Raw genomic sequence first — 24,784 nt, 5'->3', positions numbered from 1 at the left:
CTGGCTGCCTCTCTGTCTACTTGTGATTTCTCTCTGTCAAATAAATAAATCTTTAAAAAAAAATAATAATTACATGATCTTCGTGTGGAGATTCCTCAAGAAATTAAAAATAGAGCTTCCCTATGACCTTGCAATTGCACTACTGGGTATTTACCCCAAAGATACAGATGTAGTGAAAAGAAAGGCCATCTGTACCCCAATGTTTATAGCAGCAATGGCCACGGTTGCCAAACTGTGGAAAGAACCAAGATGCCCTTCAACCAACGAATGGATAAGGAAGATGTGGTCCATATACACTATGGAGTATTATGCCTCCATCAGAAAGAACGAATACCCAACTTTTGTAGCTACATGGACGGGCCTGGAAGAGATTATGCTGAGTGAAATAAGTCAAGCAGAGAGAGTCAATTATCATATGGTTTCACTTATTTGTGGAGCATAACAAATAGCATGGAGGACAAGGGGAGATGGAGAGGAGAAGGGAGTTGAGGAAAATTGGAAGGGGAGGTGAACCATGAGAGACTATGGACTCTGAAAAACAATCTGAGGGGTTTGAAGGGGTGGGGGGTGGGAGGTTGGGGTACCAGGTGGTAAGTATTAGAGAGGGCATAGATTGCATGGAGCACTGGGTGTGGTGCAAAAACAATGAATACTGTTACGCTGAAAAGAAATTAAAAAAAAAAAAATTACATGTTTTTCTCCAGTCCTTGAAGGGTACTTTTTGCTGTGGTGAGCTTCTAAGCAATCGGTTGCAATCTAAAGGAGGACTTCAGATACCAAGCTGGGGAGGTTGTTGAAGCAAAAATCACAAACTCATATCCCTTCTTCTGACAGCCAAGGTCTGCAAATGCTAATTACAAGAGTGAATTAACATTTGTTGTTGGGTGTTGCAAATGGGTTGCTGTTTCTCTTTCCCTTTAAATATGTTTTGTCATCACACAGAATTTTATAATACATTATACTATATTGATCTATATATAGATCAATTTCCATCATAGATTCAGAGTTTTACATCTGCTGAGAAAGGTCTTTGCCATTCCAACAAGATAGGTAAAATGCCCATATTTTTCTTTTAGTACTTTTGAGATGATCACAGGAATTTTGTCATATGACATTTTATGCATGTAGTATAACCATCCTCATTTTCTATGTATACTCCTTGGATTAGTAAGATGCTATTTAATATACTACAATGTACCACTTTGAAGTGGTACATTGTATCTTAATCTGTTTTGTGGTCATGTCTTTCTGGGATACTCTCCTTTTCTATAGAGATGTAATTCAGCCCCTACTTTTTTTGTTTTTATGTGCTAATGTTTTGTGGGATTTTACCTCAATCTTTTTCTTCTGCTCATTTTTATAGGCATTTCACGTTCCTTAACCTCTAGTATGAGTATAGTTCCACACAGCTTTTCTGACTGCACATAGATACCTTTTCTCATTTTTCATCTAGAGTTCAAAAATATATTGGCTTGATTTCAAATTTCTTGTCTCTTTTTCTCTCCTCCACTGTATCCGGACCTTCTCTTCCCTACATCTCTGCTGACCCTCTTCTGATCAGTTTCAATTCTTCTTCCGGGTGTTTCTTCTCATGGTGGGGCACTCTTCCTGGAAAGGAAACACAGCTGGTCCGTTTCGAGAATTCACAACGTCTAGACTCTTTCCGTCTGAGCTCATGCGAGACTCTTTTCACCCACCTACTTCTGAATGGGCAAAACTCTCCCAGTTTTGTAGGCAGATAGGGTTAGAGGTCCCCAGAAAAGGAAAGTCGAGTCATAGCTTTCTTAACATAAGAGAAGTCATTTTAGCCCCCAGCCATTCTGTGCCAGCACTCCTTGCCCAAGCACACTTCCTGCAAAACTTCCTAGGACACACTGGAATCAAAAAATGCGGAAATCCCAGTAGTTAAGGATTTTAAAGGAATAATGGGAATGTAGAAACTAAGTCTGTAGCAGGCCAGGAAATAGCCTAACCATACCAGAGACAACAAATTCATGATAATACTTCCAGGGCTTTTTCAAAAATAAAGATTGACCTAATGCATATCCTTGAGTCATTTTTTACAGGATTTAAGCCCTTTTGAGCACTCAAACACCAGACTCCCTGGAACAGCGAATTGGTGATGCTGACCTCCCCCCCACCCCATGACTTCAGTCAATTAGAACCTGGACTCTGTCCAATTAGGATGATTTTGCCCCAACTCTTTACTGAATTCTCCCTTGCCAAACCCCACATGAATACACATGAACCTTAAAACTTCCCTAATTTTGTTGTCTGGAAATATCCGTGTTGTTTTCCTGGCTTGTTGCAAGTAATTAACCCTTTCTTTTCCTCTTCTTTGGCTTGATTGTGTCTTGGCTCCCACCTACCAAGAGGCAAACCCAGTTTCAGATTATAGTTTCTACCTGCTCTTCTCCAATGCACCTGCAGTCCTTTTCAGTTGGCTTTCCATAATTCTCCAATAATCAGACCCTTCAAATTCCTCTGGATTCCCTCTTCTTCCCACAAAAGTCTAGTGGCTAATGGTAATTTGTTCTATCAGCTTACATTTTGGGTTTCATGGTAATACCTTGTCAGCTAGATTTGTAACAAAAGTTATATACAGGGGCGCCTGGGTGGCTCAGTGGTTTAAAGCCTCTGCCTTTGGCTCAGGTCATGATCCCAGGGTCCAAGGATCGAGCCCCACATGGGGCTCTCTGCTCAGCAGGGAGCCTGCTTCCTCCTCTCCCTCTGCCTACTTCTCTGCCTAGTTGTGATCTCTGTCTCTCAAATAAATAAATAAAATCTTTTAAAAAAAAGTTTTATATATGTCTCTGGTTTTGTGATATAAGTGTTCTGTGTGATTTCTTTGTGAGGATTCAAAAATTCTGCAACCATTGCCATGATTTCCTGGAATCCATACCTTATTCTTGAAAGACAGCTTTGCTTGGCACTCAGTTTTAATGTGGTAAATATTTTTCTTAATATTTTGAAGAGGGGCATCTGGGTGGTGCCAATCAGTTAGGCATCCAACTCTTGGTTTCAGCTCAGGTTGTGATATAATGAGATATAACATCCAGCCCTGCATTAGGCTCAGGTCTCAGCACAGAGTCGGCTTGAGTTTCTCTCTCCCTCTGCTCCTCCTACCCCCTCTCTAAAATAATTAAATAATTCTTTAAAAAATATATATATTTTGTAGCAATCATTCCAGTAAGACACTATTGTTGCTAGTGGAAGCTGCTGACAGTCTAATTATGGTTCCTCCGTAGATGATCTCTATTTTCTCTGGCTGCTTTAAGGTCTTCTCCTTGTCTTTGGTATTCTTCCACATCACTACAATGTGACTAGAAGTAGACTCTTAAATTCACTTTGCCTCTTGAATTGGAGGACTGTTTCTAATCTATTCCAGAAAACTCTTACCTTCTGCCCCATTCTAGAAAATTCTTATCTTCTACCCCATTAGTATTGTCTCTAGGGATACTCCAGTGAAAAGTATTTCAGAGCTTCTCTCCAAACTCCCTCTCTCTTCCTCTCTCTCATTCCCCCGCCTTCTTCCTCCCTCCTTCCATCTCATTCTCTTCCATTTAGAACAATAAACGTTTATTTTTCCTACAATTTACTTATTTCCTCCTTAGTTATGTCTTATCTGTTGCTTAATCCCCACTTAGAATTCTTTTTTTTCCAAGATTTTATTTATGTATTTGAAGGAGAGAGACTGAGCAAAAGCAGAAGCAGGGGGAGTGGGAGAGGGAAAGCAGGCTTCCCCCAGAGTGGGGAGCCTGATGCGGGGCTTGATCCCAGGACTCTGGGATCATGACCTGAACCAAAGGCAGATGCTTAACGACTGAGCCACCAAGGCATCCCCTCAGTTAAAATTCTTAATTTTAGTTATTGTATTTCCCATTTCTTTTTCTTATTCAAGCATAATTAACACACAGTGTTATGTTAGTTGCAGATGTACAATATAGTGATTTAACAGTTCCAGGATGTTCATCTAGATAAGTTCATCTAGATAAGTGCACGCCTAATCCTCTTCATTCATTTCCTTTCCATTGCCATTTCTATTAGAAATTTACTGAGTCATTTTTAATAGTTATTCATTTGGAACACTTCCAGTTCTCTCTTTCACTTCTCTAAACACAAAAAACCCCCACACTTTCTTTGCATACACTTTCTTGCAACCTCATTATCGTTGGTCTTTAATGTTCTATTCTATAGACATAGTTATGTTGGCTCTTAGTCATACGTATTTGTTTCCTCAGTTGTTTATTTTATTTTATTATGAGTGTAAATGTGGTTGGAATTTAACTTCAGGAGTCCTGCAGGGCCAGGAATGGGATGATTTCTCCAGGGTACTATAAAGCATTACCAAACTGAAAACATGTTTCTAAAATTATTTTTAGGGGCACCTGCGTGGCTCAGTGGGTTAAGCCCCTGCCTTCTGCTCAGATCATGATCTCAGGGTCCTGGGATTGAGTCCCGCATCGGGCTCAGTGGGAAGCCTGCTTCCCCCAATCTCTCTCTCTGCCTGCCTCTCTGCCTACTTGTGATCTCTGTCAAATGAACAAATAAAATCTTTAAAAAATAAAAAAAATAAAATAAAATTATTTTTAATTTATTTTTTATTTTTAAGTAAGCTCCACATTCAGTATGGAGCCCAACACAGGGGATAAAAACCTGACCCGATAATAAGAGTTGGATGCTTAACCAACCAAGCCACCCAGACACCCCAACCTAAAAATGTCTTAAGCGAATTCTTAGATTGGGGTTTTCAGATTAAATGGGCATAAATTTAAACTGCAAGACTGTATCAGAGTAAGAACATAATGATAAGTCATTATCAAATATCAACAATAGTCATAGTATTGAATTTTTACTCAGTACCACTGGCAACAGAATGACATGCTTGTTTCTGTGCTTTGCCAGCATGGAAATTTCTCTAACTTCATCCTTTCCACTGACAACATAGGCTTTGGGGTATATAGTTTTAAGTGGGGTCTCAAGTTTAACCATGACACTTGGTCGGGTCCAAATCTTATCTCTCACCGGGTCTCTTAACCAGAAAAATCTGTTTCTGCTCTGAGCATATTTCTGGGACAGCTCAAACTTCTGCATCTGCTCACCACTCATGTTTTGACTCTATGTGTTTTCCTTTTTCTTTTTTTAACGACTTCCTTTATTTTCTTTTGAGCTTAGATATGAATTTAAGAGGCATTTTATAATAATTTATCCAGCATTAGGGTATTTCATCTAGTCTTATTTAACTGCGAGACATGGAGATACCACAGTGTCTATTTTTTTAAACTGCATTCTGTATCAAGTTTATTTGTAAATTTTACAATGAAACTTCCGGCATGCAATTGGGATATTTTTTCTCTTGGTTAGTTTTAAATAGATTTTTACTTTTTATCGAAGTAATGAATGCACATGGGTTTAACCGTTAAATTGTGCTTAAAGTAAAAACAAGGGGCATCTGGGTGACTCAGTTGTTACGCATTAAGCGTCTACCTTTGGCTCAGGTCATGATCCCAGAGTCCTGGAATCTGGCTCCCTGCTCAGCGGGGAGCCTGCTTCTCCCCTGCAACTCCCCCTGCTTGTGTTCCCTCTCTCGCTATCTCTCTCTCTCTCTCTCTGTGTCAATCAGATAAATAAATAAAATATAAAATAAAATAAAAGTAAAAACAAAAACAATGGTCTCTTTTTCTCTCCCTTCTTCTACCTCAAGCTCTGCCCTCTACAAGCAACTATTTACAACTCTTTTAGCTCTTCTTTGTCATCTTTATCTCTAGATTTTTAAATAATATGCTTCATTCAATATTTCTTGATTTACCAGTTTTACATATTATATATTGTGCTCTTAAAAGAAAGTTGAGAATTTTCGCATCTCTGTTCATCAAGAATATTCGTCTATAGCTCTCTTTTTTGGTGGGATCCTTGTCTGGTTTTGGAATCAAGGTGATGCTGGCCTCATAAAATGAGTTTGGAAGTTTTCCTTCCATTTCTATTTTTTGGAACAGTTTCAGGAGAATAGGAATTAGTTCTTCTTTAAATGTTTGGTAGGATTCCCCCGGGAAGTCGTCTGGCCCTGGGCTTTTGTTTGTTTGGAGATTTTTAATGTTGAAAATAGAACTGCCCTATGACCCAGCAATTGCACTATTGGGTATTTACCCTAAAGATACATACGTAGTGATCCAAAGGGGCACGTGCACCCGAATGTTTATAGCAGCAATGTCCACAATAGCCATACTATGGAAAGAACCTAGATGTCCATCAACAGATGAATGGATCAAGAAGATGTGGTATATATACACAATGGAATATTATGCAGCCATCAAAAGAAATGAAATCTTGCCATTTGTGACAACATGGATGGAACTAGAGCGTATCATGCTTAGCGAAATAAGTCAAGCGGAGAAAGACAACTATCATATGATCTCCCTGATATGAGGAAGTGTGATGCAACATGGGGGCTTAAGTGGGTAGGAGAAGAATAAATGAAACAAGATGGGATTGGGAGGGAGACAAACCATAAGTGACTCTTAATCTCACAAAACAAACTGAGGGTTGCTGGGGGGAGGGGTTTTGGGAGAAGGGGGTGGGATTATGGACATTGGGGAGGGTATGTGCTTTGGTGAGTGCTGTGAAGTGTGTAAACCTGGTGATTCACAGACCTGTACCCCTGGGGATAAAAATATATGTTTATAAAAAATAAAAAATTAGAAAAATAAATTTAAAAAAACAAAAAAAAAAGAAAGTTGAGAGTTTTGCCTTTACCACCTTTCTCCTCTTCCCAACATAGCTCTACCACAATATTTGGCTAAACCAGTGTTCAGTCTTCTCACCAGTATGACTAAGTGGATATTGTTCATCATTACGTTGGCAGTATATGCCATGTTTTCTTGTACAGCTTTCTGTTCTTCAATCAATATTTTTCTAACATTTTTACTAACTTGTTTTCCTGTATACCTTAATCTCTCATGCCTCTTTCTTACATGAACAAAACCATTTTCAAACAAACAAAATCCATCATTTCCACCTATCCCCACCTATTTTCATCCATCCTTTTCATCTATCATCTAGACATCCAACTCAAGAATCCTCTCTTCTCATATCGGTTTTTCCGACTTGCTACCCAGCTATCTACAGGGTCATGCATTCAGTGTACTTGTACTGGGACCCCATTTCTCAGATTCTGAGCTTTCCCTTTTCTTGTTCACTTTTCCTTCTAGTGGTTTCCTGACAAAATGTGTAAAGATCAATGTTTTGAGACCTTTCATGTCTGAAAATATTTTTCTCCCTCGCTCATGACTAATTGTTGTAGTAGAGAATTTGGTGTTGGACATCATTTTCAAGGAGAATTTTGAAGGCATTCTTCACTGGAATCATGGATTCCAGGGTTGCTGGGAAGTTCAGAGCCATCTGATTGCCCCATCACTGGATGGGTGTTGTCTCTTCTTCTGACACTTTGAGTTCTCTTTTTCTCCATGGTTTTCTAAAATAAACTGAGCACATGCTCTGCTGTGATTCTTTTTCATTTATTACTCATAGTTCTTGGTGGTCTCTTCAATTTAGAAGCTCAGTCCTTTAGTTCTGAGTAGTGTTATAAAATATACTTATAAAATAATTTCTTCATCATTTCCCCTTTCTCTCTGAAAGATTTACTTAAGGTTGCTCTTCTTGAACTAAGCCTCTAATTTTCTTTTTCTTTTTTTTTTTAAGATTTTATTTATTTATTTGACAGAGAGAGATCACAAGTAGGCATAGAGGCAGGTAGAGAGAGAGGAGGAAGCAGGCTCCCTGCTGAGCAGAGAGCCCAATGCAGGACTCAATCCCAGGACCCTGAGATCATGACCTGAGCCGAAGGCAGCGGCTTAACCCACTGAGCCACCCAGGCACCCAGCCTCTAATTTTCTAATCTTTTCTTTTTTCTGTCTTTTTGACCTTTGCTTAACTGCCAGGGAGATTTTTTTTTTTTAAAGCTTATTTTCCAACGCAACTATTGAAGTTATTTTGGAAATTATTTGGGGAGTTATTTTTTTCATTCTGAGAGCCCACTCTTGTGCTCTGCTGTTTAATTTTAATGATACCATATTCATGTTTCAAATATGTGGTATTTTTGTTACTTCTAAGGGCATTAATGATAGATAGTTTCTTTTTTTTTTTTTTTTTTTTTAAGTTTTCTTCAGCTCCCTCGATTGTCTTTTTGTCAAGTGCCATTTTTTGCTTCTTTCTTCAAGTCTTTGTCTTTCATGCTGGAGTGTTTTTTCAGTGTATGGTGATTTTTAAAATTCTGCTCATCTGTAAGAGTAAGGTCCTAAATATTTGGAGGCAATGTGTGTATTTCACTAGGGTGGATGGGTAGTAAGCATTTTCTTATGGGAAACACTTAAAGTATCTGCAGGTCTTTTCTCCAGAACTATTTGGCTACCCCAGAGAAGGCCCCAACAATCACAGATGGATACCTAATTTGTAGGGCCTAGTGCAAAATGAAATTATCAGGTCCCTTGTCCAAAAGTCAGGAAAAGGTTCAGTTAGAGGTACTAACACATAAATTTCTTTCTTTAAAATATCTTATTACTGGGCACCTGGGTTGCTCAGTTGTTAAAGCCTCTGCCTTCAGCTCAGGACATGATCCCGGGGTTCTAGGATCGAGCCCCACACTGGGCTCCCTGCTCAGCAGGAAGCCTACTTCTGCCTCTCCCACTCCCCCTGCTTGTAGTCCCTCTCTCACTGTCTCTCCCTCTCTGTGTGTGTCAAATAAATAAATAAACAAATAAATAAAAAATTTTAAAAAATAACTTATTACTTAAAACATGCAGTAGAGTGGGGGTACCTGGCTGGCTCAGACAGTAGAACATGTGACTCTTGATCTCAGGGTTAAGAGTTCAGGCCCCACATTGGGCATGTAGCCTACTTACCAAAAAAAAAAAAAAAATCCTTGTTGAGTGCCTGGGTGGCTCTGTTGGTTAAGCCACTGTCTTTGGCTCGGCTCAGGTCATGATCCTGGAATCCCAGGATCTAGTCCTGCATCAGGCTCCCAGCTCCACAGGGAGTCTGCTTCTCCCTCTTACCTTCTCCCCTCTCATGCTTTCTCTCTCTTAAATAAATAAATAAAATCTTTGAAAAAAAAAAAAAACATGTGGTAGAAGTAGTAGTAATAAATAATAATGTAATCTTACAAATTGCTAAAAATAACATTTTTCATGTCATGATTTTATGCAATACAATAAATTCTAATGCTTTGTTAATATGATTTCTTGATCAACAGATTTTTCTGGCTTGCTTTTCTGCAGATTCACTTATTACGTCATGAAAATTTATATTTTTAGCAATTTCATTTTCAATCTGTATGATTGAGAGTGATGTCCATTGTTCTTGGCAAATGCAAGATCTCAAATAGTCTCAACTGGAAAGAACAATAAGAGCAAAGACCAAAAGGAGGGAGGGGAGTAGAATGGTAAAGTGAAAGAATGCACAAATCAGGTAGGTATGACCTACCTCAAGAAGAAACTTACACATCAGGCAAAGGAGCTTTATTAAGCTTATAGTCCATTGATTTTAAACTGTAGGAAAGTGGGAAAAGGAAAGAAATACTTACTGACTACATATTATCGACAAGCATAATTGCTTTACAAATGTAACTACCATTTAATAGCTTCACAAAACACAAGTCATGTATCCGTCCTAGAAACCGAGGCTCAGCAAGAAGGAACTCTGCATTGGTCACACAGCTGGAAAGTTGCAGAACTAGGATATGAATGATGATATATTTGATTGAAGAACTCACATTCTTTCAATGACATGAATGGTTGTGTATTATTACAGGAATGATATCTTAACTTACTGCTCTGCCTACTGACCAGGGTGGAAAGGAAAAAGACTTGAACCAAAAATCCAATCATTGAGCTAAAAAAAAAATGATAGAAAAAAAAATAGAAAAGAGAAAAATGTTTCAAAAGGCACCGCAGAAGTAGATTCAGTTGGACCCAGTGACTTGCTAGATGTAGGCCTGTAGAAGATGACAGCAATTAAAGATTTCTTAGCAATCATGAGCATGACTCAGGGTAATTTCACCAATAGGTAATGAAAAAAGATAGAAAAGTTCAAAGTTTGATGACAACGTGATTGAGTGTTGAGTCAGAAATCATCCAGCAGAAATGTCTGGTGGGCGTAGTGAGGCGTAGGTCTAGAATGGGACACAGGCCAGTGTTAAAGATGTATATTTAGAAACCATTCACCTACAGTCAAAGTGACAAGAAGGGATGACAGCACCAAAGAATAATGTGTAGAAAACAAGAGTGCCAGGCACAAAACTATAAGGAATGACAAGATATAAAGCACAGATACATCAAATGGAAGAAAGAAGAGGAACAAGCCGAAATATTGCAATAGAAGTATTTTCAGAGGGCATTTGTTCAGAATTCGGTAAGCCTGGGGTGATCAGTATCAAATGTGTCCAAGACGGTATAGGAGAATAAATGTAAGAAACAATGACTGGACTGGATGTGAGATCATTAGCAATCTGAGATTATTTTCAGTAAAGTGCTGGGACCAAAATTCCAGAGTGAATAGGAGGGGAAGTATGGAGGAAGTAAATGCAGAAAATCTTTTTAGAAATAATGAAAGAGAAGAAATGTAAAAAATACAAGAAATCTAGAAATAGAAAGGGAACATAGAGGCCATAGTCTGGTCCCTTCGTTTTACAGATAAGAAAACTGGACCCAGAGAAATTAGCTAATACCTTTATACCTTAGACAGAAAGCCAGTAAAGATGAAATGGTAATTCTGGAGGGATAAGGATCAAGGAAGACTTTCTGTCTCCAAAGAACAGTCCATTTAAATCTTCATTTCCCATTTAAGATCTGGCCTCCTTCCTCTGGTACCATGAGCCCTTGGTCTTGAAATTATTTTCAAAGAAAGACAATATTATCCACTGAAACCCCTGACTGTGACGGCTCACTTGCTGAAGAAAATGTAATGTCATTGGTTTGAGCAAGGAAAGAGAAATCTGTCTAGACACTTTTTTATTCTTATAGGAGTTCTGTAGTCCTAAAACCTGGAAGACAGGAAGGATTGCTCATACTAAATTTGAAATGCATCACTATAATAATCTTGATAACACTCCTCCCTGTCCCATTTTGGAGATAACAAATAACCCCAAGGTAACTATCCACCTACAGAAATGGACACAGTAGAGTAAAGGCACTCATTAAAAAAAAAAAAAATCACCCAATTATGAATAATTCATGATGAGCTGGCAAACACCAGTTTGCTATGGGTAGCTAGGTTCATCGAGAAACACCCTGATAATGTGTATATAAAGACAAACTCAACTGTTTGAACCGGACATTTGCCATCAGAGCTTCACTCCAGGAACACGCTCTGTGGGTCTGGACATCATGTCTATGCGCTTTTCTTCTGCATCCAGACGGCTTGGCTCCAGCGGGGGAGCGGGTTTTGGGGCTGGAAATGCATGTGGTGTGCCGGGCATTGGAAGTGGCTTCTCTTGTGCTTTTGGGGGCAGCTCATCTGCGGGAGGCTATGGAGGGGGACTGGGTGGGGGCAGTGCTTCTTGCGCTGCCTTCACTGGGAATGAACACGGCCTCCTGTCGGGCAATGAGAAGGTGACGATGCAGAACCTGAACGACCGCTTGGCCTCCTACCTGGAAAATGTGCGAGCACTAGAGGAGGCCAACGCTGACCTGGAGCAGAAGATCAAGGGCTGGTACGAGAAATTTGGGCCTGGTTCTTGCCGTGGTCTTGATCATGATTACAGCAGATACTTCCCAATAATTGATGACCTTAGGAACCAGGTAAGAAGCACAATGTTGTGAGGGTTAATAACGCTAAGAATATTTAGCGACACAAGCACACACGAATGTGTGAGCTCTCTCACACACAGCAGGGCTTTGCTCTCAGCTTCTGATTATCCATAACTCACTATGAATATTAAAAATAATTTCCATTCAAATTCTAATCTTTGAACATGGCTCACCTATACCTGCTACAAGGTATGCATGTTTATGCTTTTCGTAATATGAAACTATCAAAAACCGCCCACCATCTCTTGCTATATTATTTATAACTTCTTCCAAAGAAAGTGTTTATGGGGGGGTGGTGAAGGGTGAAAGAGGCCATGTTTAGTTTCCCATTTGCAAAAGAATCATCTTATTATTGGAGACAGAATGCCAGAAGATTACTATAATTTCACAGGTGACTTTCTTTCAAGGAAATGTGGCATTTCCTAACTCCTAACTTTCCATCTATCAGATCATTTCTGCAACTACCAGCAATGCCAATGTTATCCTGCAAAATGATAATGCAAGACTAACAGCTGATGACTTCAGGCTAAAGTAAGTAGAGCTGAAGAGAAACCAAAGAAGTTCTCTCAACATTTCCACCTTAAATCTAAGCCATTGAGGGTCACCTCAATAGTTTTACCTTGTTTGTTTTGAACTAAATGTACATAAGAATGACAGCTGAATGATCTGTTTTACTTGGGAAATTTAGGAATTGATACAAACGAATATTGAGATCCTATGAAAAAGAATTTTGAGTGTTCCCATTCTCTTGCTTCAAAGAAATGCTTATTGCATTATGGGCAGTCTAACTGAAGTTTTAAGTATATTTTAACAGTTTGACCTTGAATCATGGTTGGCGTTTTATGATGACCTAAGAAGTGATGGGACTAAGGTGATAACAAGTGTCCAATATCTTCTAAGGTTTGAAAATGAACAGGCCCTTCACCAGAGTGTTGATGCGGATGTCAGCGGTTTGCGCAGGGTCCTGGACGAGCTGACTCTGTGCAGAACCGACCTAGAGATCCAGCTGGAAACCCTGAGCGAGGAGCTGGCTTACCTCAAGAAGAATCATGAGGAGGTAGGTCTCGGTCTCCCCTGATTCCACAATCCGCCTTGGTCCCAAAATTCAGCTCAGGTCATGATCTCAGGGTCCTGGGATCAAGTCCCGCATCGGGCTCTCTGCTCGGCGGGGAGCCTGCTTCCTCCTCTCTCTCTGCCTGCCTCTCTGCCTACTTGTGATCTCTCTCTGTCAAATAAATAAATAAAATCTTTAAAAAAAAAAAAATAAAAATAAAAATGAATTTCAGATGACCGGTACAACAATGGCCGACATCAGTATTCCAGAAGGAACTCGTCACTTTCTCTGTGTGGCTGATTGTTTGAAATGCTTCTATCCACCCGCCTCCAAAGAAACAAAGTTTCTCACCTCATGCATCCTTGTAGAAAATAGTCAGCTCCTAACGGGGTCAAATTTTTCAGGAAATGAAGGCGCTGCAGTGCGCGGCCGGAGGGAACGTGAACGTGGAGATGAACGCGGCACCCGGGGTGGACCTCACGGTCCTGCTGAACAACATGCGGGCCGAGTACGAAGCCCTGGCCGAGCAGAACCGCAGGGACGCAGAGGCCTGGTTCAACGAGAAGGTAGAACCCCGCCAGTGCACGCTTGCTTGGCTCTGGGCACTGATGCAAGGCCGGCAGCACCCTAACCACCCCCTACCTCCCCAACCTTGCAGAGCGCCTCCCTGCAGCAGCAGATCTCCGACGACGCTGGTGCCACCACCTCTGCTCGGAATGAGCTGACCGAGATGAAACGCACTCTTCAAACCCTGGAGATCGAACTCCAGTCCCTCTTGGCAATGGTAAGTAAACAGGACCAAAAAAAAAAAAAAAAAAAAAGATTGATTTCAGAAGTGGGGAGTTCTTCCACGGGATATTACTTATTTTCGTTTTTCTCCGTTAATTCACGGGCTTGACGTAAACCACATTTGCATTTTGAGCAGCAGAATCCTCTTGGCCTGAAAAGTAGACCTAGGTGCTCATAATTATGAAACATTGTAAATGAGCAAGGACAATTACTTTGAGGTACTCGAAAAAGAAAATAGTTTTTACCCTGAATCTTCTCTCCTAAGTCCAAAGATTAAAAAAAAAAAAAAAAAATCTCGGTGGAGTGCAAAAATGCGTTGGCATCTCTCCTATCTTCATCTGGCATTCCTTTGGGCCACTTAATTAAGAACACTTACAAGTTCCTTTTTAAGTAGCAAAGTAGAGGCATTAATGTTGCCTATAAAGCTAAACACCCTTGATAATAATAGTAACCTTTTCATTAAGGGTTTGCCCAGCACTTTCTCCCACTTGAGTCCACAATAACCCTGGGGCTTGGGCAGGGCAGACTTTATAATTCCTGTCATTATTTCCAAAAGAACCATCTGAGATTCAAAGAAGTTAAGCATTTTTCCCAGAGTCCTACAGTTGAATACAAAGGAACCTGAGCTTCTCTCCAAATTTCGTAACTCCCACATCTATACTTTTCCCACTATGGCTAGTAAACAAACCTTCAGAGTTTATCCACAAAAGAGGGTATGAATGTATATAAAATTAGGACTTGGCATAAAAATTCTTGCAGCTGAAAGAGGAAGACACTTATATCGTCATTCCGTCTAAAAGTACAACAAGCATCCCTCTTTAGGAAAAACCCTTTATAAACACTTTGGATTCACAAATGATTTTAAGTTTAGAAAGGTCTTTCTTTTCTTTGGGTCATTCTACTTCAGGAAAGTTTAGCCAGTTCACCATGGGGTTGTTAATTATTAATAGAAGAGCTACAGTCTCCATGAGACAAGACTGTCACATAATTAGAAACAAAGTAGCAAATTGTAGGGGGACTTTTATTCCTGGGAAATGTGGCCAGTTGTACCAGACTCCAGAAGCAGAGGTGGGGCAGAGGGACCTTTAGACTGTGCCCTATGAAGAAACAAGTTTATCTTTGCTAACACTCCTGGACATATGAGTGACATCCACCACCAACTGTGTCATTCTCAAACAGAAAAACAGCATGATACCTAATAAAGGCAATAATTAATATTGAATAAGGGGGACCCTTTGGTGTAAATATGGTAAAAATTTGTAAGATAACTCTTTTAAATATCTCTTAAGTGCTCTACCTTATTCTAAAACAACACTGTGATATTTTCTACTAAACTATGTCTTACTGATCCATAGAAACACTCCCTGGAGTGCTCCCTGACCGAGACAGAAGGCAACTACTGTGCGCAGCTCTCCCAGATCCAAGCTCAGATCGGGGCCCTGGAGGAGCAGCTGCACCAGGTCAGAACCGAGACGGAGGGCCAGAAGCTGGAGTACGAGCAGCTCCTTGACATCAAGGTCCACCTGGAAAAGGAAATTGAGACCTACTGCCGCCTGATTGACGGAGAGGATGGGTAAATACAGCTTCTACTGAGAAAACACTTTATACTTTATTTTAAGGTTATTAAAGATTTTTTGAAATCAAGTACAAAGTATGTATGACCCACATCATGTAGAACTAAACCCCTTCTAGTGTTATTTCAGAATCCAGATATCTCCTATCTTAAATCTTTGTTTTCCAGTTTCCCTGGCAAAATAGGGGTGAAATAGGGGTGCCTGGGTGGCTCAGTGGGCTAAAGTTTCTGCCTCCAGCTCAGGTCATGATCTTAGCGTCCTGGGATCGAGCACCGCATCAGGCTCTCTACTCAGTGGGGAACCTGCTTCCTCCTCTCTCTCTGCCTGCCCCTCTGCCTACTTGTGATCTCTGTCTGTCAAATAAATAAATAAATAAATAAATATTTTTTAAAAATAGAGTGAAATAATTAATGCAAGATCTCTATATTTTTACAGCTCTTGTGTTAAATCAAAAGGCTATGGAGGACCAGGGAATCAGATAAAAGGTAAACAAAAACTGTGTTTAGCATTGAAAACGCATTTTTATAACTTTCAAATGATGAGTTAGTCATCTCCTCTTGGTCGATCTGATAAATTCTGATAACTCATGTGTCATTTTAGAGTCCTCTAAAACCACTATGGTTAAAACAATTGTTGAAGAAATAGATCCTCGTGGCAAAGTTCTCTCCTCCAGAGTTCACACTGTGGAAGAGAAATCCACCAAAGCCAACAACGTGAAGAGTGAACAGAGGGTGCCTTCCTGAACTCCAGAAGAAGAGCCCCTAAATTAAAATACCAAACTGAAGCTAGGTTCCTAAATAAAAGCTCGCTTACTTTTTTGCTTTTCTTCCGATGAATTAAGACAAGCTATTTGTCAAATGGTAACATTTCTTTGGCTTTCTCTATGGTGGCATGTCAATAAAAGTTCTTCCTGTTGCAAGACATCTTTACTGGTTCTGGTCAATCTTGGCATTTTAAACATATCTGCAAGGGGAGCTGAATCTGATTTTTAGCTTCTTTTGTTTAATTCGGTGGCCTTCACAAATTAGGAGTAAGTTTAACAGGTAAACTGGTTGGAGTCTTTTTCACTTCTCTGTAAAATGTTCAATCTTTCTCTTGCCTTCTATAAACACTGGTCAAGCACATTTGCTGAGTGCTGCAGTGAGAATAAGAGAGTCTGTAAAATCTAACCCCTGAAATGCAACATGCTGATAGATATGGAAATAAGAAATTTAAGAACCAAAAACATCTTAAAAATAAAAAATATATATAAATGGTGATATTTGAAGGTAGAAGGGAAGAGAGAAAGATGGGGAACTAGATAGGGCAAGGGGGGAATTCTACAACATTAGGCCACAAAACACATCTTAACAAACTGAAGAAGACTGAAATCACAAGTACCTTTTCTGGCCTCAATAGTATGAAACTAGAAACCAGGAAGTAACAGGAGGAAAATTGGAAAATTCAAAAATATACAAATTAACTAACACACCTCTGAACAATGAATGGGTCAAAGAAGAAACCAAAGGAAAAAATTTTTTTTTAAATCTTAAGACAAATGAAAAGGAAAATATAACAAAACTTATGGGATAAAGCAAAAGCAGTACTAAGAGGGAATTACATAGTGATAATCATATATTAAGAAAAAAAAAGCTCACAAATAATCTAACTTTACATATCAAGGAACTAGAAAAAGGGGAAATTAAGCCAAAAGTCAACAGAAGGAAAGAATAAATATTAGAACAGAAATAAATGAAATAAAGACTAGAAAAGAAATATATAAGATCAACAAAACTGAGAATTGGGTTTTTTGAAAAGATAAAATTGACAAATCTTTAGCTAGACCAACCAGAGGGAGAGAGAAGGGACTCAAATAAAAGTTATATGTGAGAAAGGAGACATTAAAAGTGATGTCAGAAATAGAAAGGATTATAAGAGAATACTGAAACATTTATATGCCAACAAATTGGATAATCTAAAAGAAATAAATTCCAAGAAACATGCAACCTGCCAGACTAAATCATGAAAAACAGAAAATCTAAACAGATCAAAGATGAGTGAGGAGATTGAATCAGTAATCAAAAACACTTTCAACAAAGCAAAGCCTAGGACCAGGTGGCTTCACTGGTGAATTCTACTACTTACAGAAGAATTAATGCCAACCCTTCTCACACTCTTCCAAAAAATAAGAGAAGAAACACTTCCAAACTCATTTTAAAAGGCCAGCATTACTCATCTACCAAAGCCAGACAAAGATGCTATAAGACAGGTCAATTACAGGTCAATATCCCTGATAAATATAGATGGAAAAATCTTCAACAAAACTGGAGCAAAACAAACTCAACAATACCTTAAAAGAATCATATACCACGATCAAATGCAATTTATCCCTGGGATGCAAGAATGATTCAACACATACAAATCAATAAATGTGATATACCACAGTAACAGACAGAAGGATTAAAATTATATGGTCATCTCAATAGATACAGAAAAAGCACTTGACAAATCTGACACCTTTTCAGGATAAATACGCCCAGCAAATTAGGTATAGAAGGGGGCACCTGGGTGGCTCATTCGGTTAAGTGGCTGCCTTCAGCTCAGGTCATAACCCTGGGTACTGGAATTGAGCCCTGCCTTGGGCTCCCTAGTCAGGGGAAAGCCTGCTTCTCCCTCTCCCTTTGCCTGCTGCTCTGCCTACTTGTGCTTTCTCTCCATCTCTCTAGTAAATAAATAAAATCTTTACAAGAAAAAAAAAATAGGTATAGAAGAAATGTAACTCAACATAAAAGGCCATTTATAACAATATCACAGTTAATATCATACTCAGTGGTGAAAAACTGACAGCTTTTCCTCTATACCAGGAATAAGACAAGGACGTCCACTCACCACTCTTATTCAATACTGGAATTCCTAGCCAGAGCACTTAGGCAAGAAAAAGAAATAAAAGGCACCCAAATTGGAAGAGAAGAAGTAAAATTGTCTCTGTTTGCAGATAGCATGCTCTTATCTACAGAAAACCCTAAAAACTTCACCCAAAAACTGTTAGAGCTAATAAATAAATTCAGCAAAGTTGCAGGATACAAGATCAACATAAAAATCAGTTACATTTGGGGTGCCTGGGTGGCTCAGTGGGTTAAAGCTTCTGCCTTCGGCTAGAGTCATGATCCCAGGGTCCTGGGATCGAGCCCCACATCGGGCTCTCTGCTCAGCAGGGAGCCTGCTTCCCCCTCTCTCTCTGCCTGCCTCTCTGCCTACTTGTGATCTCTGTCTACCAAATAAATAAATAAATCAGTTACATTTTTATACACTTAAAATAAGTTATCCAAAATGAAAATTAAGAAAACAATCCCATTTATAATAGCATGGAAAAGAATAAAATACTTAGGAATAAACTTAAGTAAGGACATGACAGACTTGTACACTGAAAATTACAAAACAGTAATAAAAGAAATTAAAGCAGATACGAATAAATCAAAAGACATCCCATGTTCATGAATCAGAGGTTTAATAATGTTTAAAAGGCCACACTACCGGGCGCCTGGGTGGCTCAGTAGGTTAAGCCGCTGCCTTCGGCTCAGGTCATGATCTCAGGGTCCTGGGATCGAGTCCCACATCGGGCTCTCTGCTCAGCAGGGAGCCTGCTTCCTTCTCTCTCTCTCTCTGCCTGCCTCTCAGTGTACTTGTAATTTCTCTCTGTCAAATAAATAAATAAAATCTTTTTTAAAAAAAAAAAAGGCCACACTACCAAAGCAAGCTACAGATTTAATGCAATCCCTGTCAAAATACCAATGACATTTTTATCATAAATAGAAAAAACAATCCTAAAATTCATATATATACAAAAAAGACCCTTAATAGCTAAAGCAACTTTGAGAAAGCATAAATGACACTTCTTGATTTCAAAATACATTACAAAGCTACAGTAAATAAAACAGCATGGAAGAATAAAAACATGGAGAAGTTAGAACCCTCGTGCGCTATTGGTAGGAACTCAAACTGACATGACCACTATGAAAAACAGTATGGTGGCTCCTAAAAAAATTGAAAATAGAATTACCATGTTCCAGCAATTCCACTTCCTGGCATATACCGAAAAGAATTGAAAGCAGGATCTTGAAAATGTATTTGTACACCCATGTTCAGAGCAGCATCATTCACAACTAAAATGTAGACACAACCCAAGTGATCATCAACAATGAATGAATACGCAAAATGTGGTGTAGGCATACAATGGAATATTATTAATTCTGACACATGCTACTGCATGGATGAAACATTGAAGTCACTATATTAAGTAAAAGAAGCCAGCCACAAAAAGGTTAATAGTCTATGATTCTACTATATAAGGTACCTGGGGTTGACCAGTTCAGAGAGAGAAGTAGTAGAATAGTGATTGCTGAGGAGAAGAGAATGGGGAGTTATTTAATGGGCGTGTTTAAGGTTTACAAGATGAAAACTGTATGGAGATGTATGTTGGTTGTACAACATTAGGAACGTATCATGAACAATACCACTGAATTGTACACTTAAAAATAGATAAGGTAATAATTTTATGTTCTGTGTATTTTATCACAGTAAAAAGAATAGAGAGCCAGAAATAAATCCACCTATCTACAGTCAACTTACCTTTGACAAAGGGACAAAGGATATGAACAAGGAGAGAATAGTCTCTTCAAGAAATGGTGCTGGGAAAACTGAATATCCACATGTAAAAAGGGCCCCACGTGAAATTGGGCCCCCGTGACACACTATACACAAAAATCAACTTAGAATGGATTAAAGACCCAAACATGATACCCAAAATAGTACAACTCCTCAAAGAAGACATGAAAGATGTGATCAGATGTGTTCAGGGTGGTATGGCCATAGACAACGGGGAAAGTTCCTTGACATTGGTCTTGCCAATGATTTCTTGGATGTGACACCAAAGTAAAAGCAACAAAAACAAAGTATATACAGGACTTTTAATATAACTTCCAGGGAGGAATCAATAATCATGATACCCAGCACTTTGAACTCTATTCTAACCATCATTTTAATTCTCAGAACAACCCTATGAGATAGATACTATTATCATCCCTTTTTTATACCTAAGAAAACTGAGGCAGAGAACAGTTGAGTAACTACCCCAACCTCACACAGCTAATAACTGGAGTCGCTGGAATGTTAACCCAGCCAGTCTGGCTCACAGTCTGTACTTGATTCCAACATAATACCATGCTATTGAGAACCTTATGATCCCACCTTCCTTCTTGCAAGAGAAGGGAGGGAAAAACTAAGCACATTCTAAACTCCGGTCAATCTAAGATTAAGCCATTATCAGAGTCAGTGACCCTGCAAGGTGGCTTTGGATATTATCGGATTTCATTCCTCAGGTCCACTGCCCCCTTCAGTGCAGAGTGGGAGTATCAAAACCAGGGAAGCCATTTTGCAGAAAGAATTAGCACCCCAGATTCTTTTTTGTTGTTGTTGTTGTTAATAATTTTTTTTAATTTATTTATTTTTTTTTCAGCGTAACAGTATTCATTGTTTTTGCACCACACTCAGTGCTCCATGCAATCCGTGCCCTCTCTAATACCCACCACCTAGTTCCCCCAACCTCTCATCCTCCACCCCTTCAAAACCCTCAGATAGTTTTTCAGAGTCCATAGTCTCTCATGGTTCACCTCCCCTTCCAATTTCCCTCAACTCCCTTTTCCTCTATAACTCCCCTTGTCCTCCATGCTATTTGTTATGCTCCACAAATAAGTGAAACCATATGATAATTGGATCTCTCTGCTTGACTTATTTCACTCAGCATAATCTCTTCCAGTCCCGTCCATGTTGCTACAAAAGTTGGGTATTCATCCTTTCTGATGGAAGCATAATACTCCATAGTGTATATGGACCACATCTTCCTTATCCATTCGTTGGTTGAAGGGCATCTTGGTTCTTTCCACAGTTTGGCCACCATGGCCATTGCTGCTATAAACATTAGCACCCCAGATTCTTACTCTCAAAAAAAAAAAAAAAAAAAAAAAACTCTGTATCTCGTGACAAAACAAACCTCATTCATGTCTGAGAAAAATATTGTTTCAACTCAGATAACAGAAATGTAAAACATAAATTTAAACAACAGCAAGAAGATGTTGAAAGACCTAAGTGAGACAGGAATCCATCAAAATCCTAGAGGAGAACACAGGGAGCAACCTCTGTAACCTCAACCGCAACAACTTCTGGCTAGACACATCTCCAAAGGCAAGGGAAACAAAAGCAAAAATGAACTATTGGGACTTAAACAACATCTAAAGCTTTTTGCACAGCAAAGGAAACAACCAACAAAATTAAAAAGTAACCTATGGGATGGCAGAAGATATTTACAAATGACATATTGGATAAAGGATTAAGATCCAAAGTCTGTAAAGAACTCATCACACTTAACACCCAAAGAAAATAATCCAAACAAGAAATGGGCAGAAGACGTGGAACAGATGAGAAAGAAGATACATAAATGTCCAATAAACACATGGGAAAAGTGCTCAACATCACTATCAGGGAAATACAAATAAAAACCACAAGGAGCTACCACCTCACGCCAATCAGAATGGATAAAATTAACAAGTCAGGAAATGAAAGAAGTTGGCAAAGATGCAGAGAAAGGGGAACCCTCTTACACTGATGGGAATGCAAGCTGGTGCAGCCACTCTGGAAAACAGTATGGAGGTTCCTCAAAAAATTAAAAATAGAGCTACCCTATGACCCAGCAATTGCACTACTAGGTGTTTATCCAAAGGATACAAAAATAGTGATTCAAAGCACATGTACCACAATGTTTATAGCAGCAATGTCCACAATAGTCTAAATATGGAAAGAACCCAGATGTTCTTCGACAGACAATAAAAAAGATATGCTATTTATATAAAATGGAATATTACTCGATCATCAAAAAGAATGAAATTTTTCCATTTACAATGACATGAATGGAACTACTAAGCAAAACAAGTCAGTCAAAGAAAGACAAATACCATAAATTTTACTTACATATGGAATTTAAGAAACAAAACAGATGAACAAGGGGAAGGGAAAGGAAAATCAAATATGACAAAAACAGAGAGGGAGACAAACCATAAGAGACTCTTAACTCAAGGAAACAGACTGAAAGTTGCTGGAGGGGAGATGAGTGAGGGCATGGGGTAACTGGGTGATGGGGATTAAGGTGGACACTTGATGTAATGACCACTGAGTGTTATATGCCACTGATGAATTGCTAAATTCTACCCCTGAAACTAATAATCCAGTATAGGTTAACTAAACGGAATATATTTTTTCTAAATATTTTATTTATTTATTTGACAGACAGAGATCACAAGTAGGCAGAGAGGCAGGCAGAGAGAGAGAGGAAGCAGGCTCCTCGCTGAGCAGAGAGCCTGATGTGGGGCTCGATCCCAGGACCCTGGGATTATGACCTGAGCTGAAAGCAGAGGCTTTAACCCACTGAACCAACCCAACTAAATTGAATTTAAATAAAATTTTTTAAGAAGGTATTGAAGCATGTTTGAAACTAAACACAAAATTTATCAGGGGGAAATTAGCCTATTATTGTTAGAATAAGGTAATATGATGAGTGTCTTTATCCTGAGGTGAGCAAACATTTATACCACATAACTCACAGTTTAACTCAATTATTTCTGAGGACCTAGAATATGCATATTGTATAATGAATGTTCTAATACCTAATAGAGTTTCAAGAAAGGATAATGATGTGTGGCTGAATATGTGTTTCTTACTATGAATAAAATAGCCACTCTCAAGGAAGAAATGTATGGATAGAGATATACAGATAGAATTCATTGTCTATCTCCCCCTTCTGGAAAGAACTAACGTATACCTAAACTTCTGTGGCAAGTATTAGCGTAGAGGAAATCTATGAGTAAGAAAAGTCAAGAGATCTGCCTTGATGAGTAAACAGATGACAGTGTTTTCGGAAGGAGCTAAGCATCATTCATTCCAGTCCTCCTTGGATATAAAAATGCTTTGTGATCTGTATTATCCCTTAGCCTCACAGCCAACTCATCCCCAAAATGATTCTAATAATATATGCTTAACCTGTTCCCCAAAAGATTACAAGTTAATTAGTATTTATAAAATATCTGGAGATAAATAGATTATGTTAATAATACTTTGCAGCCTCATAATACCTTTTATCCAAGAGACTCAAGACTTATAAACTGTTAGTTACACTGACCCCATACTCTGTTTTTCTTGTTTCATTCATGGGAAGTTTGGACAAAAGATTAAAATTATGACCAGGTCACAACAAAATCGATAGCAAGCCTCTGAATACAAGCTACAACTCTTATCATACATTATTCTAAACCTGAATCACAGGTTTATATTAATTATCTTAAGATATTTCAGTTAAAAAAAAAAAATCCTGGCGTTCTGGCCCACCAAATATTACCTATCTTTTAGGAGCAGTAACGTTGGGTGTTTTCCAAAGTATGGGATACACACAGCATTGAAAAATCTCATTCAGAAAAAATTACCGTTTCCCAACAGTCTAAATCCATAATCAGTAACCAATCAATTTGTACCATTATAAGTCATAGAGACCTGACCCTGTCTGACATATTCACTCTATTATAATAATTTCAATAATTAACATTTACAAAATGTTTGTGCCCTTCAGACTGCTTTATAGTCATTAATTATTGAAACTGCTCAGCATTCAGTGTTATTATTTTCATTTGCCTAGCAGGGAAATGAAGCACAACCAAAGGGGATAACTTCCCATGGGCATCAAGGAAAGAAAATGAAGAGGCTGGTTACCTGTTAACAACTAAGCTAGCATCTTGAGTACTGTAATTATTGGTTTTCTCGATAGAGATGAAAATACATGTCCCCTTTATATATCTTACTCCTTAATTATCAATCATAAGTTCAGTTCTCAAATAACTCCTAATGCCGTAAATACATAAATTTAAACTAAACTAAAAAAAAAAAAAAGAACAATATTTTTGAGGTAGAGAAATGAACAGGGTGGAGACTCAGAAGTTTGTTGAAAGGATATTTTGCTCCTGGACTGAATCAAGAAATCTCAATAGAAATAATTTTCTGTCCCTGACACATATTCATTAATTTTAGTTAAACTGATAAGCAAAATATTGCAGGACTCCTGTTACTTTCCGTTTCAACTTAAGAAATCAGTTTAAAAATTCCCACTACCAATAGATCACTGTATTTTTTTTTTAAGATTTTATTTATTCACTTGAGAGAGAGAGAGAGACCGAGTGCACAGTATGGGGAGAAGCAGAGGGAGGAGAAGCAGGCTCCCCCCTTGAGCTGGGAGCCTGATGTGGAGCTCAATCCCAAGACCTGGAGATCCTGACCTGAGCTGAAGGCAGACGCTTAACCATCTGAGCAACCCAGGCACCCCAACAGATCACTGTATTTTGAGTGTATCTGATATTAGTAAGAAAGGAAACACCGAGTAAAGCATGCATAATAGAAATACTCCATAAACATTTGCAGGACAAAAGCAGTGGACATTTCTCATGTAAATTATTAATTCTTTATTGTTTTTTGGGTGAGGGGGATTGGACTCT

General features: G+C 38.7%; 1 protein-coding gene and 1 long non-coding RNA gene across 2 annotated transcripts; one reads left to right on the top strand and one right to left on the bottom strand.

Moving 5' to 3' along the window:
* Positions 1 to 1,569: 1,569 nt before the first annotated feature.
* On the bottom strand, positions 1,570 to 12,905 carry LOC309851211. The gene is made up of 5 exons (XR_014304672.1): positions 12,838 to 12,905; positions 11,643 to 11,780; positions 9,478 to 9,542; positions 2,250 to 2,365; positions 1,570 to 1,608 (listed from the first exon to the last, which is right to left on the bottom strand). It is a non-coding gene; the product is annotated as an uncharacterized lncRNA (long non-coding RNA).
* Positions 11,317 to 16,141, top strand: LOC309851176 (keratin, type I cytoskeletal 27). The gene is made up of 8 exons (XM_082706052.1): positions 11,317 to 11,792; positions 12,250 to 12,332; positions 12,702 to 12,858; positions 13,260 to 13,421; positions 13,514 to 13,639; positions 15,000 to 15,217; positions 15,654 to 15,703; positions 15,819 to 16,141. The coding sequence occupies exons 1-8, from the start codon at positions 11,379 to 11,381 to the stop codon at positions 15,959 to 15,961; spliced, it is 1,353 nt and encodes a 450-aa protein (XP_082562178.1). The 5' UTR covers positions 11,317 to 11,378; the 3' UTR covers positions 15,962 to 16,141.
* The last annotated feature ends 8,643 nt before the right edge of the window (positions 16,142 to 24,784 follow it).

The sequence above is a fragment of the Mustela nivalis genome (assembly GCF_964662115.1).
Source record: "Mustela nivalis genome assembly, chromosome: 17".
Classification (NCBI taxonomy): Eukaryota; Metazoa; Chordata; class Mammalia; order Carnivora; family Mustelidae; genus Mustela; species Mustela nivalis.
The sequence above is the reverse complement of the archived record's forward strand: the minus strand, read 5'-3'. Positions and strand labels throughout refer to the sequence as shown.